General features: G+C 33.5%; 1 protein-coding gene across 6 annotated transcripts in view; it reads left to right on the top strand.

Moving 5' to 3' along the window:
• The window catches only part of CACNA2D1 (calcium voltage-gated channel auxiliary subunit alpha2delta 1), a 504,665-nt gene extending 493,706 nt beyond the window's left edge, over window positions 1-10,959 (top strand). For all 6 annotated transcript variants that reach the window (XM_058524544.1, XM_058524526.1, XM_058524535.1 and 3 more), the window contains one exon: window positions 6,833-10,959. In XM_058524544.1, the coding sequence (XP_058380527.1) occupies window positions 6,833-6,949 (117 nt within the window). In that variant the 3' untranslated portion in view covers window positions 6,950-10,959. The remainder of the gene's footprint in view (window positions 1-6,832) is intronic.
• Window positions 10,960-16,133: the final 5,174 nt, after the last annotated feature.

Below are 16,133 nucleotides of genomic sequence, written 5' to 3'. Positions count from 1 at the left end.
ACAATAACTATACTGAAAAATTCAATAGAAGGTCCAACAGCAGACTAGATTAAGCAGAAGAAAGCATCAGCAAACTTGAAAACAGGGCAAAAGAATTCATCCAATCAGAGGAGCAAAAGAAAAAGGAATGAAAAAGAGTGAAGAAAGCTAATGAGACTTATGGGATAACAGCAAGCAGATCAATATCCACATCATAGAGTCCCAGGAGGAGAAGAGAGACAGAAAGGGGCAGAAAACTTATTTGAATAAATAATGACTGAAAACTTCCCTAACCTGAGGAAAGAAACAGACATCCAGATCCAGGAAGCTCAGAGAGCTACGAATAAGAGGAATTCAAAGAGACTCACGCCAACACACATTATAATTAAATTGTCAAAAGTAAAAAGCAAGGAGAGAATATTAAAAGCAGTAAGAGAAAAACAACTTGTTACATACAAGGGAACCTCTCTAAGACCATCAGCAGATTTCAGCAGAAACTTTGCAGGCCAGAAGAGAGTGGCATGATATATTCAAAGTGCTAAAAGAAAAAAATCTGCCAGCCATTACTCTATGTGGCATTCATTCAGAATTGAAGGAAAGATAAAGAGTTTTCAGACAAACCAAAGCTAAAGGAGTTCATCACCACTATACTGGACTTACAAGAAGTGTTAAAGACACATCTTTAAGCTGAAATGAAGCAGCGCTAATTAGTAACAAGAAAATGTGCAACTATACTTCCCACAGGTAAAGGTAAATATATAGTTAAATTCGGAAAAATCTAATGTTGTAATGGTGGTTGGTTAATCACTTATAAATCTAGTATGAATGATAAATGTAGTAAAAATAACTATTAATACAATAAATTATTAATGAATACACAAGATAAAAAGATGTAAATTGTGACTTCAAAAATGAACGTGGCAGAGAGTAAAACTGTAGAGTTTTAGAATGTATTTAAACTTAAATTGTTATCAACCTAAAATAGACTCTCATAAATATAAGATGTTTTATGTAAGCCTTGTGGTAATCACAAAGCAAAAATCTATGGTAGATATACAAAAGATAAAGAGAAAGGAATCTAAGCATACCACTAGGGAAAATCATCAAATCACAAAGGAAGAGAGCAAGAGAAGAAGAAAGGAATTATAAAAATCTGGAAAAAAAATTAACAAAATGGCAATAATTCCACACCTATCACTACTTACTTTAAATGTAAATGGACTAACCCGTACAAAAGACATAGAGTGGCTGAATCATCCAACTATACACTGCCTACAAGAGACTCACTGAAACTTTAAGGACACATGCAGACTGAAAGGGAAGGGATGGAAAAAAATATTACATGCAAATGGAAAAAAAAAGAATGTTCCTCTACTTACATCAGACAAAAGACGTTAAGACAAAGAATATAATAAGAGACAAAGAAGGTCATTACATAATGATAAAAGAGTCAATCCAACAAGAGGATATAACATTTGTAAATATTAATGCACCCAACATAGGAGCACCTAAATATATAAAGTAAATGTTAGCCACCCTAAATGGAAAAATAGACAGCAATACAATAATAGTAAGGGACTTCAATACCCCACTTTCATCAATGGATAGATGATCTAGACAAAAAAATAAGTGAGGAAACATTGGAAGAAATGACACATTAGACCAGATGGATTTAGCAGACATTTACAGAACATTCCATCCAAAAGCGGAATAATACACATTCTTCTCCAGCACACATGGAACATTTGCCAGGATACATAATACGTTAAGCCACAAAATAAGTCTTAATAAATTTAAGAAGATTGAAATCATATCAAGCATCTTTTCTGACCATAATGGTATAAAACTAGAAATTAATTATAAGAAGAAAACTGGAAAATTCACAAACGTGTGGAGATTAAACAACATGCTACTAAACAACCAATTGATCAAAGGAGAAATCAAAAAATATCTTGACACAATGAAAATGGAACTATACCAAAACTATGGGAAGTAGTAAAGCAGTTCTAAGAGGAAAGTTCATAGTAATAAACACCTACATTAAGAATAAAGATCTCAAATAAATGACCTAAATTTATGCCTCAAGGATTTAAAAAAAGAAGAACAAATGAAGCTCAATGTTTGCAAAAGGCAGGAAATAACAAAGATCAGAGTGGAAATAAATGAAATAGAGACTAAAAAGACAATAAAAAAGATGAAACTAAGAGCTGGTTTTTTTGAAAAGATAAATAAGGAAAACTTTAGCCAGACTCACTAAGAAAAGGAGAGGACTCAAATAAAATAAGAAATGAAAGAGGAGATGTTACATATGCTACCACAGAAATATAAAGGATTATAAGACTACTGTGAACAACTATATGCCAACAAATTCGACAATCTAGAAGAAATGGATAAATTCCTAGAAACATAAAACCTACCAAGACTGACTCCTGAAGAAATAGAAAATCTGAACAGACCAATTAATAGTAAGGAGATTGAATCGGTGATCAAAACTCTCCTAACAAAAAGTCCAGGACCTGACGACTTCACTGGTGAATGCTACCAAACGTTTAAAGAAGAATTAATACCATTTCTTCTCAAACTCTTTGAAAATAAAAGAGAAGGGAACACATCCAAAGTCATTTTATGGGGCCAGCATTAACCTGATACCAAAACCAGACAAGGACACTACAAGAAGAGAACATTACAGGCCAATTCACTGAAGAACATAGTCACAAAAATCCTCAACAAAATATTAGCAAACCAAATTCAACAATACATTAAAAGAATCATACACCACGATCAAGTGAGATTTATTACAGGGATGCAAGGAAGGTTCAACATCCACAAGTCAGTCAATATGATACACCACATTCGCAAAATGAAGGATAAAAATCATATGCTCTCAATAGATGCAGAAAAAGCACTTGACAAAAATCAACATCCATTTTCATAAAAACTCTCAACAAATTTGGTGTAGAAGGTACATACCGCAACAGAATAAAGGCCACATATGACAAGCCCACAGCTAACATCATACTCAATGGGGAAAACTGGAAGCTTTTCCTCTAAGATTAGACAACATGTATCAGATACATAAAAAAGAATGCTCACTTTCACCACTTTTATTCAACATATTACTGGGAGTCCTAGCCAGAGCATTTAGGCAAGAAAAAGAAATAAAAGGCATCTAGATCTGAAAGAAAGGAATAAAACAATATCTATTTGCAGATGACATGATATTATATATAGAAAAGATGCACAAAAAAAAACCTGTTAGAATAAACAAATGCAGTAAAATTGCAACACACAAAATCAATATATAATAATCAGTTATGTTTCTATACACTAATAATGAACTATCAGAAAGAAATTGAGAAAACAATCTCATTTATAATTGCATCAAAAAGAATAAATTACCTAGGAATAAATTTAACCAAGGAGGTAAAATACCTGTACATTGAAAACTGTAAGACACTGAGGAAAGAAATTGAAGACAGAAATAAGTGGAAAGATATTCCCTGCTCAAGGATTGGAAGAATTAATATTATTAAAATGGCCATACTTCCCAAAGCAATGTACAGATTCAGTGCCTTGCCCATCAAAATTCCAATGGCATTTTCCACAGAAATAGAATAAACAATCCTAAAATTTGTGTTGAACCACAAAAGACCGCAAATTGCCAAAGCATTCTTGAGAAAGAAGAACAAAGCTGGAGGCATCACACTTCCTGATTTCAAACTATACTACAAAGCTAAACTAATCAAACAGTATAGTATTGGCATTAAAAACAGACACATAAGTCAGTGGAACAGAATAGAGAGCCCAGAAATAGACCTACGCATATATAATCAGTTAATTTATGACAAAGGAGCCAAGAATATACAATGGGCAAAGGACAGTCTTCAATAAATGGACAGCCATATGCAAAAGAATGAAACTGGACCCCTATCTTGCACCATACACAAATATCAACTCAAAATGGATTAAAGACTTGAATGTAAGACCTGAAATTATAAAACTCCTAGATGAAAACATAGGGGGTAAATTCCTTGACATCGATCTTGGCAATGATTTTTTGGATTTAACACCAAGAGCAAAGGCAACTAAAGCAAAAATAAACAAGTGGGACTACATCAAACTAAAAAGCTTATGCGAAGGAAACCATAAATAATACAAAGGCAATGGGAGAAAATATTTGCAATTCATATATCTAAGTGGCCAGTATCCAAAAATATATAAAGAACTCATACAACTCAATAGTGAAAAAACAATCCAGTTAAAAAATGGGCAGAGGAACCAAATAGATATTTTTCCAGAGAAGACATTAAAATGATCAACAAGGACATGAAATATTGTTCAATACCACTAGTCATCAGAGAAATGCAAATCAGAAGCACGATCACCTAAACTCCAAATCAGATACACTTCACTTCTATTAGAATGGCTACCATCCAAAAGACAAGAGGTAACAAGTGTTGGAGAGGATGTGGAGAAAAGGGGACCCTCGTGCACTGTTGGTGGGAATGTAAAGTGGTGCAACCACTATGGAAAACCATATGGAGGTTCTTCAACAAATTAAAAATAGAACTACTATATGACCCAGCAATCCCACTTCTGGGTATATATCTAAAGGAAATGAAAACAATATCAAATAGATATCTGCACTCCTTTGTTCATTGCAGCTTTACTCAAATAGCCAAATATGGAATCAACCTAAGTGCTCATCAACAATGAATGGATAAAGATGACGTGGTAAAAATTTAAAAAAATAAATTTCAAACTCATAGAGACAAAGAATAGAAAAGTGGTTGCTGGGGGCTGGTGGATGGGGGAACTAGGGAGAGTTGATAAAAGGGTACAAACTTTTAGCTATAAGATGAATAAGGGCTAAGGATCTAATAAAACATGGTTGATAACACTGCAAACTTGAAATTGGCTAACAGAGTAGAACTTAAATGCTCTCACCAAAGGAAAAAAAAGATAAATATTTGAGGTGATGAATGTGTTAATTATCTAGATGGAGGGAATCCTTTCACAATGTCTAAGTATATCAAATCACCACCATGTACTCTTGAAATATCTTACAATTTTATTTACCAATTATACCTCAATAAAGCTGAAATTAAAAAGTGACGAAAACAAAAAATATAAAGATTTTTTCATAATAAAAAATAAAAGTGTGAGTTATTAACAAATATATGAAATTTAAAGCTATAGGCATGGTTTAGATCCCTTAGAGAGAAAGTGTAAATAAGAAATGAAGAGATAGTACTAACTCCTGGAAAAGTCTAACATTTCAAGAGCATGAAGAGAAGGAGGTCAAGCCAAAGAGAGTAAAACCAATCACAAACAAGTTTGGAGGCAAACAAGAAGATGTGTTAGCCAAAGACAAATGAGAAAATATTTCAAGGAGAGAGTATTATTCTACACTATCAAATTCTCTTGAAAAGTCAAATAGGATGAGAACTAAGAATTGATCATTATTTTATGATTCTCTTTAGATTTGGGAGGTAGCTTTTGAGAAATAAAATTTTCCTTAATAGATTCTTTTTTCCCCTGACTTCTCTTTAATAAACATAAAAAAATTCTGCTGCTGTAAAGTATCATTCAAGAAAGCAATTATATTTATCTACTAAGTGGCAGGTACTGTATTAAACCCCAGTGAGCAATGTTCTTATTCTCTGGGAGCTCAGAGTTGTTTTAAAATTATTCTTAAGAACAGAAAATTTATTTACTTAGGCAACCTATTTTTTGATTATTGGAAGATGAAGCTTGGATTAGTGAATTCTTAAAAGATGTTTAGGAAAATAATTAGATATGTAGGAAAATAATTAGATATGAGAGTTTTTTTTAAGTGAAACTCAATATATTGAAAGGAAGTGATGGGGCTAGCCCCATGGTGTAGTGGTTAAGTTCAGTGCACTCCGCTTCAGCAGCCTGGGTTCATGGGTTCAGATCCCAGGTGCAGACCTACACCACTCGTCAGCCGTGCTGTGGCGGTGACCCACATATAAAATAGAGGAAACTTGGCACAGATGTTAGCTTAGGGCAAATCTTCCTCAGCAAAAACAAAGAACAAAAGGAAGTAAAAGATGTAGAAAATGTAACAGAATACAGAACCTAGGAATAAAAGATAAAGAATAATTTTGTATTAATGGTGAACCTAATGAGCCACCACTAGACAGTGGGGAATCCAAATGAATATGTTCATTGCTTATATTTCATGGTTCTCTAAACAACAAAAGCCTCTCTTGCTTGCTTAGCTCCTTATTTTGGATATATGTTTTCAGTGTCTTTTCATTGTTTATGGTTCAAATGCATTATTCTTCATTTTAATACTTGAGGCACGTCCAGATGCTACCTGTGCATGGTATGTTCACCTTAGAAACTGGATGTAAGAGATATGTGAAATAGAATTTCATTTCTCAAATTTGTTATTATTTTACCAGTCTCAAACTTTGCCTTACTGAGCATAATTGCTAAAATTATAATTCTTGGGACTTATAAAGCATACTATTAAATTTTTTTTTCTTGTACTTATAAATATATACAGGAATATTTGATACTATGAAAGTACTTTTTTATTTAGAAATTAGTATATTACTCAAAACAGCATTTATTATTAATGTGTTTTCTTTCATAATCATCAGAATCTACAACTAAAAATTTAAGGCATTTTTCAAATGGTACTGAGGAAATTGCTTTATCAAAATTTGTTGAACAATAAAATCTAGGAGCATGTAATTTATTTGGATTCAAATCATAGCAATTTTACAAGGTAAGTTCAGAACTGGACTAAACATGAGGTGCTCTGAAAGATGTCTTACTAAATATTATTCAAGATTTTTCCGTTTCCTTTTCTTTCCAACAGGAGGATTATACTGACTGTGGTGGCGTTTCTGGATTAAATCCTTCCCTGTGGTCCATCATCGGAATCCAGTTTCTACTACTTTGGCTTTTATCTGGCAGCAGACACTGCCAGTTATGACCTTCTAAAACCAAATTTGCATACTTAAACTCCAGACCCTGCCAAACGTGAGCCCTCATTTGCATTAAAATAGGGTCAATCGTGGAATCAGCAGAACACTAGCTGGGCCCATACCGTGGCATAGATCTAAGGCGCAGACACATAAGGCACCCACTGGCTGCATGTCAGGGTGTCAGATCCTTAAACTTGTGTGAATGCTGCATCATCTATGTATAACATCAAGCAAACTTCTATCTGTGCTCTAGTGGAAAATTTGAGAGTGTGTTGTTGCCTTGTTGGTGATTACATGTAAAAGGGCTCCCCATACAACTGTTTATGAATCATACAAATTGTCTTGATTTTGACCTGGAATTTTGACTTGCTGCCATCCTCGTTCTTTTACCAAGAAAATCCCTAGGGGAAAAAAAGAGTTACTTTTGCCTTCACTTATCCTTCTGCTAAAAATTATTTCCTGCTTTAAGTAGTTATTATTGAAAAAATTATATATCGAGAGAGAGAATTAACATTGGTATAATCTGTTGAAATAGAATAATGGCTAATTTTCTACAAAAAATTTGCCATGAATAAACTGCCTTATGAAGAGTGGCTTCTCTGCCAAAAATATAACAAATGATGACCAATTAAGTTTCGATGGGGTAATGAATTGGTTGTTTGAAAATAATAACTAAGAAATTATTAAACTAAAGGTGCTTGAGGGTGAAATTTGAATATGTGACATATTTCCTCATAAATGTAAGCCCTTAATAAACACTTAGATGTAATGTTCCGTTCATTCACAGTAAAGTTATGTAGTGCTAGCCAGATATTTCAAAATACTCTAAGAAAAGCTTGTTGGGGGGAGGGGAAAATGTTCTTTCTTGTGATTAATGAACTTTGGTTACCAAGGGTATTTTGCATGATGCTGCTGCTATTTTAACTTTCAGTTTGTTTTTCTCTTACTGTAGAGTATAGTCCATTGAAAAGTTAACTGAGTGACATTATTGTTATGTAAGAATCTGAACCTTGCAGTGTAATGCACTTAAGTCATCTTTAAAAATGTCGTTAATCTACTCTGAATATACTGTGTAATGTAAATGCTGAATGATTGAGTTAGGTCAATGATGAAATGGGAATTAATGGATTTTATACAGATTCGTGCTTTTGCCTGTAAACCTATGTACAGATATTTTAAGTACATAAATCAGATTTGACACATTTATTTTTTGAAAAGTACATACACGTTCTCAATGAAGATTCATCCTAGGTTTCCTCTTTGTTCGTTCATATAGTAGCACATACAATCTAGAAATTGCTGCTGCTGCTGTTTTGTCTCTCCATTTTAAAGGGTATGATCACTTGACCAAAATTTCCATGCAGTTTGATGAGGGTTTTACAATAATCTGAACAAATAGGAAACCTTGAATCTATATGTATGCACATGAATACTTGATTGTGAATAATCAAAATTGTTTTTATACAGCCTCATTGGTGGAAATGGTTAGTGTAGTAAATCAGATATTTCATTATAGATTAATATGGTAGCAGAATATTATTTATGCTTTTAAAAATTATTTTCAGGAGTAAATAGTATTTGAAGAAAGGGTAAAAACAATGAATGTGTAACTCTAATTATAGTAAATAATTCTGCTGAAGGCTGGAAGTATGCAGATATTTTTTATGGTAAAATGCATTTGTTCTTTTTTTAAACATGCCAAATATTGGTGTGTGTATATGCTGGAAATTTTCTCATATATAATTTTTAAGTCAAAATCTTATTAACGTTATATAGCATGATTTAATATGTTCCACATATCAAAGATATAACCAGTTCTTTAGCATAATTTAAAAGATATATTTGTTTTGTTTTTAGCTTTGCATACATTTGTAATTCCCTCCTACCACCAATATACCGTAGGTACTGTTTGTGTACATTTCCTTATTTAAAATATTTTTTTATTTAAAAATGGGGCAGAGGGAAATGGAATCACTATGCCAACTATTGTTCTAAGAGTTGTCATCAGTTGCCATTTCTAATGCATTGTTGTGATTTTTTAGTCTCATTTGTAACTGATATTGACATTTTAGAAAACACCAAAGTGATTTAAAAAAATATGGAACTTCTCACTCTAGCAACAATATGTTTAAATCATGTTGTTTGTTAATTAAATATTTAAAACTTACTGTTAACTTTTGCTAGACTATTTTAAATCATGGAGTGTTGGGAAGGGGATATCAAATATAAAATTATATTAGTTTGTGTATATAAACGATGCACATTAAAACAATTGAATTGCTTCCAGCATACAACAAACTACCTTAAAATTATCTTTAAAATCTATTAAATATATTTTCATGGCTAATGTGACTGAAATAGTATGTTTTCATCAACTATATTATTGTTGTATTAATTGCAGGTAAACTTGGCATCTCTTGGCAGGATCCTATTTGATTTCATTTGCCATCAAAATATATTTACACACACAAGTCTTGCTATGACCCTTTATTTTCTGTTATAAAATAAACTTATATGTTATGACAACCATATACCTGGTAATAAATTGAGTAAGAACGTGGTCTCTGACTAAAAATTGTCCTCACGCCTAATACTAGTCTTCATGCTTTTAGCATACTTTTTAACAGACAGTAACACTCATCCCATCAAATTGTTATATTTAATTTAGGATTTTTCTGTGTGTTCTAATTGTTGACAAGAACTTAAATTATAGCCTGTTATAAATACTGAGTTTTTAAAGACTAAACAGTACAAGAGATCAAGAAAAAAGCTTTTAAGCTCTTCACTTATTTTTTGCTATACTCATGCAGCTTAAAGTAGTTTGTCACTAAAACAAAATCATTATAAGTCTTGCATTGGTGTTGAGTAACAGGAACGAATTTTGCATTAATAGTTTCTTTATATTTTCTTCATTTGAACAACCAGCATTACTGCCAAACACCAATCGTGGTCCATATTTGTAAAAGGTTTTTAACATGACATAGTTAGTTAGCAAGTTTGATTGAAGAGATTTTTAGGTCCTCGGCCTATAAGAATTTAGTATGATCTTTTTTCATGTTTCTAATGCTTAAGGCATTATTGCTTAACTTGGAGAAAAACAGAACAGTGTTGCTGCCATTTGTAAGTTTTCCTATAATATTCCTTCTATTAACTAACTTTAAAACTGGCCTTACTGGGTTCAAATAGGCAGTATCCCTTTTAAGTGACCTTGCAACCCAAGTGTTACTTGCTTATTTGAGGCTCTCTTGTATTTTACATCTCATTTAAATCTTTGTCTCCCAAAGCTTAAATTCTGTCTTAATTTAAAACTCTAAACTATTCCATTAATCATGTTAGTTGACATTAAAATATCTAGAGGTACAGAGTTTGACCAGTGAAACAAAATGGATGTTGTGACTTTTTTAAGTGTAGAATAGAATGATTATTTTACTTGCCCACAATTTCAAATATTTTATTATTATCTGGAACTTGTGTTCTTTTTCCATAACAGAATGTTAATATTGCCACTATTCTGTGTACATTTCTGTAAAGAGCAAATCAATAAAACAAAAGTATCGAGTGTTGAAAAAATTCCAGAATTTCAATGACTTAGACAAGCCTTTCCAATAGTTTCATCTACCTTATTTCTAGTTCACATAATTAACTCAAAGAAATTCCACTGAGACGAATGGGATACTGCCTTGTATAGATGCCAATTGAGTTTTCAGCGTGACCTGACAAAGCTGTCTTTTTTGTTGTGCTGTGTCATTGTTGGATCATGCTTTTAGGGATACTTTTATTGAAATGCTCAGTGTGCATCCATGCAAAAGGCCAAGTGGCTTTGTGAACAAAAGATCTTTTCTCCCCTTTATTATGTTCTCTTGACACTTTTGTGTAAATTAACTAGCCTGATAAAAACATTTTGTAAAAATTTGTATAATAATGTTATAAAAATATTTATAATCCCAGAAAATGTTGTGTTAAATCTTGTGCAAAAACAAACAGTATATTCAGAATAAAAGTTTATCATTTAAAGTCACCACAGTTTGGATTATTTAATTATAAAAATCCAGTTGAAAGAGATAGAGGTCTCTGTCATGAATATATTTTAAGATAGCAGGCTGTCCTGCAGAGAAAATTCTAGATTGTGGCAATAAAACTTGGGATTACAAAAGTACTTTTATGATTACAAACAAACAGATGTAGTGGCAGCTCCTTGACATAATAACTCGGACTCTTCTCACATGTGCTTTTGCCATCAAGGAATTTAGGAACTAATTAAATCAGACTTTGGCTTTCTATTATAAAAAAAAAAAGTGTGCTAGGCAAAAATAATGTTTCCACATTTCTTTAAAGACTTGGGGAAAATAGTTTGAAAGAAACAAGTTAGAATATCTGAAATGTGCATATCTTTTAAACATCTCACATTTAAATATTTCTCCTTGCTATTATATGGCAAATAGCAGCTGAAGCATTGAAGTCTAGTGTAAAGAGTTTAAAAAAAACTGTTCGGTTCCTTTTCCATTTATACCAGCTTACCACCTGCCCTCCTATGCTCACCTAATAAAGTAATGAGCCTGATATTGTGTGGAATCTAGTATAATGGAAGCCTACTTTTATTTCTGGGGACTCTCATCAGAGAAGGCAAAAATACCTACACGTGGGAAGAATGTAGTATGTATGTGAGTACCAACGATGGTGATTCCTTGAAAACCTGATTCCTAGTTTCTAATCAAGACATTTTTACAGGAAAAAACCCTACTTAAAAGTGTAAGGTAGATAACATTTGTTTTTTGAACATCTAGCTTCATTCTGTACCAATTTATCTCATCAATCAATCCTCTTACTCCCAAGAGACCCTTATATCCTCCCTCAGTCATCTTGATCCCATCCCAACCTCTTCCCTTGGGACTTTGCTTCATCAATTCTCCTTTCTCAAACATATTCAGCCTCCCTTCCTTTTCTGCAGGCTTACTTCCCTCTGCCTGCAAACATATTCAGAACACTGCTATGTAAAACAGACAGAAAAATTGAACAGCCACTGCTGCCCATTAGCCCTATTACTTCCTAGAGTTATAAACCTAGCATTAAAATACTCCTTTGTACATCCACAGACACATATTGATAGTCTCTTCTCTTTGCAATATACACAACTAGGCCTTAGAATTTTATATCTGAAAGGCATATTATCTCTGACTTTTAGTTTTGGGCTACCACTGAAAATTTTTAGTTACTGGCATGGGATCCTAATAAATTCAAAGTTTCTTGATTCAATCATTTCTTGATTCTCAAGTTCTTTGTATCTTAAAGTGGAGTTATTCACACAGCACCTACACAATTTTCTGTAAATTGGTATACAATCAACAATGCTGTTTATTTCATATTTTTTAGTTAAATGGACTATTTTTTTAATAAATGTGTTTAAGAAGGAAATTTAACATTACTGCCATAATTGGAAAACCAATATAATTTTCCATAATTAGTATTTATGTCACAGGTTCCTATCTATTATAATGAAACCAAAAAAATCACTCAGCATATGCCAGTGTCAAATGTGCTAAATTTAACATAACACTTCTTCCACACATTTATTGTAATGATTGGATTAGGCAGTTTTTCTATTTCTGCCACTAATGTTTTAAAGTGTAAACCTGGACTCAACTATCAATTGTAATTATTAATACATTAAAAAATACATTTACCAAAATGCATACTCATAAATTTTTTTTCAAAGTTTGAGTTTTCTTAGCTCCATGGATTTTTTTCAAAATGCTTTATCATAATCATAATAGTTTTTGAGTATCTCAGGACCCTAACATGTCTTTAAAGGTTACATGTAACATTTTCATTGATATAAGGACACTGTGTAAGGTACCCAGGGTGGAGTAAGATTGCTGATTTCCTATATTGGGAAGGACTGCTCTTTTTCAGATATTCTGTTTTCTATAATTGTTTAGTTTAAGAAAAAATGACCTTTCTTTTGTAAAATTATATGGTAGTTAATTACAACTGTTGTAAATAGCGAAATCATTAACAAACTTATGTGAGTTCTCATTTCTTGTGCTCCAATCCCTCATTTTTTAATTTCAAAATTATACTGATCTATAAAATCTGGTAACTGCTACCCTAGTCCTTATCATGAAGGCAGTACAGCCTCGTAGTAACTGCAATCTGTTGCTTAGCTTTGGATTATGACTTTACCACCTATCAGCTTTGGAACCATGTTTCCAAGCCTCAGTTTCCTCATCCATAAATAGAATAACACTAACTACATTGTAGAGTGGCTATAATGACTAAATGATGTAATTAATGTAAAGCACGTAGCATGGGGCCCAGCACAGGGTAAACATTCAACAGTGCCATCATTAGTGTTATGAATTGTTATCATAATCATCTTCCTGGTCATCATAATCATCATTTTGGGCTGAGCTTTTAAGACTCTAATTATCTGCACCATTTGTCATTTAAAACATCTACTTGTTCTTTATTCAACTGAAGTATTAGAAGTAGAGACTTACTTACACAAGATAAAACAAAACAAAACAAAACAAAAACCAGTTGTTTCCCTTATGGAACTACTGGCTAGGAATACTGAAAACTTAATAAGCATTTACAATAGTATAAGGTAACTGCTGTGATAGAGGAAATAAATGGTATCATGGGAGCTAACGGTAGGGTAACCTCGCTAGACTGGGCTGGCCAGAGAAGCCTGCCATGATTTTGAGCTGAGGGAAGGAGATAGCAGTACTCTTGTTACAAATAGAGAGGAGTGTGTGAAAGCTGAGAGGTGCATGCAGGGAAGTGGGCACAGCTGAATATGAGTTGAATATGGCTCAAGGGGTGGAGATGAAGTGGAAGATGAGGCTGAAGAGACAAAAGGGCCAAAGTCTGGAGTCCTCTCTGGGTCACATAGGCTGTTTAGGCAATTGGAACCTGCTGAAAATTTTTAAGAAGAGAATAGTATGATCAGATTTGCATTTCAGGAAAAGCACTCTGGATGAAATGTGGATTATTGGTAGAACACCTACAGGAAGGGAGACCAATTAAGAGACTATGGTCAAGATGAGAAACTTTTGTTCTCTATCTAGTATAGGAAGCTAAATAGAGAAAAGTGGACTGACTTTAGAAATATTTAGAAGGGAAAAAGGAGAGAACTTCATGATTTATTCATTGTTGTACTAAAAGAAAGAACAAAATTTAGAATTACTCCCAGGGTTCTGAAGTTTAATATTGTGGGGAGTGGTACAATCCCCCAAATTAGGGAACACTGGCAAGTACTCAGGGCAGGCTTGAATTATGCAGGAGAAGTCTGGAGGAGAAAATGATATTGTACTTCAGAAACACCGTGAATGAACTTTTGTACAGTGCTTAGGATACAAAAATGAGGCGATATGGTCTCTGCTGCCCAAGAATGTATAGGCCAGGATAATGATTCTCAACACTGACTCATTTAGAAAACCTTGCTGGAGGTTTTGTTGGTTTTCTGTTTTGTTTTGTTTTAAATATTGATACCCAGGACCCACTCTAATTAATTCAGAACTCAGGTGTTTCTACTGTGCAGCCAGCGTTACACTACCTGGGGGTATGTTAGACAACAGATGTGACAGTTCTGATGCAGGTTATTTCTGAATTATACCTTATAAAACCCTATTTAGATGCACACTATTGATTCGATTTTAAATGAACCCCTTTTTTGAACATGTTTTTTGAAATACGTCCTATGCTCCCAACTCAATGGCAATCTTTCTGAGGACTGTACTTTTTAATGTTTTATTTTTCTCTTTGGATCCAGATTATACAGCTCTACACAACTGATAATAAAGTTCTCATTGATTGTGGTTGTAATCGGGACCACTATTAAGACAATTCCTACTACAGGATATTCTATTCCTATTTAAGTCATGTTAATGATGATATTAAATGTCTCATAGACTTGAACCACAGATTTCTATAAATACTATCAGAGAAATTTCTTAATCAGGCTATGGCAAATAATACTGCAAGTCAGAATAAAATTAGGAAATGATATTACTTGACAATCTGGTTTCTGTATATATTATACTTAAAGAATGACTATTGCTTAATAAAATAAAAAGCTAATCAAAACTTTATAAAACCCATTTAAGAGATAAGTATTTCAGATTGATTTCAGACTACCCATCCATCTTAATCCACAGAACCTCAAAGAAATCTGACTGAGGCAAGAGAGACCATGATGTGGTGTATGGTAGAGATTCCAAACTCTGCAGTCAAACTGCCTGGGTCCACATCCCAGCTTCCCAACTTGGGCATGTTACATAACATGTCTAACTTTCTGTTTCTTGTCTGTCCAATTTATACTATTGACTCCATAAATATTTGTATATAAAAACAATGATAAGTCACTAATAGTTGCTCACGCCTCTACTTCCTACTTCAGAAGCTCAATCCTTCCGATGCTGCTGATTTCAAGAGTGCCCAGCGAGAATTGGTATCAAAAGGATTCCTAAGGCATAAGGAATATGGCCAGAACTTCTAATTTTTCACTCTGCTTGGCACTAGGGATACAATAATGATAATGACGAGAAATACAAACACAGCACAAGCTATAGGAGAGCATAGAGAGAAAATTTGCCCAAAAATATCACGTAAATAAACATGTAATTGCTAACTCTAAAAAAATACTTTGCAGTAAAAGATCTTGGTAATAAGGAACTGATTGCTAGCGGGAGAACAAGGCCCGATGGAAACTGAACTGGGTTTTGGGCCAGCCCTGGTGGCCTAGTGGTTAAGTTTGGTGTGTTCCACTTTGGTAGCCAGGGTTTGGTTCCCGGCATGAACCTACGCCACTCATCTGTCAGTGGCCATGCTGTGGCGGCAGCTCACATACACAAAAAGCGGAAGATTGGCAACAGATGTTAGCTCAGGGTGAATTTTCCTCCACAAAAAAGAGAAATAAAAGGAAACTGAACTGGGTTTAGTGACTGGCCTGGGAAGAAGGTAGATGGAAGATCCAAACTCTTCCAAATCTCAGAAACAATTAGACAGAACAATATGCCTGATTAATATAGATGCAAAAATTCCCAACAAAACATTGGCAAACCAAATTTAAGGACACATTGAAAGGGTCATACACCATGACCAAGTGGGATTTATCCCTGGGATGCAAGGATAGTTCAAAAAATGCAAATCAAGAAATGTAATACCTCACATTAATAGAATGAAAGAAAAAAA

Source organism: Diceros bicornis, chromosome 3 (genome assembly GCF_020826845.1).
Source record: "Diceros bicornis minor isolate mBicDic1 chromosome 3, mDicBic1.mat.cur, whole genome shotgun sequence".
NCBI lineage: Eukaryota > Metazoa > Chordata > Mammalia > Perissodactyla > Rhinocerotidae > Diceros > Diceros bicornis.
This window is presented reverse-complemented; position numbering and strand designations above follow the sequence as displayed.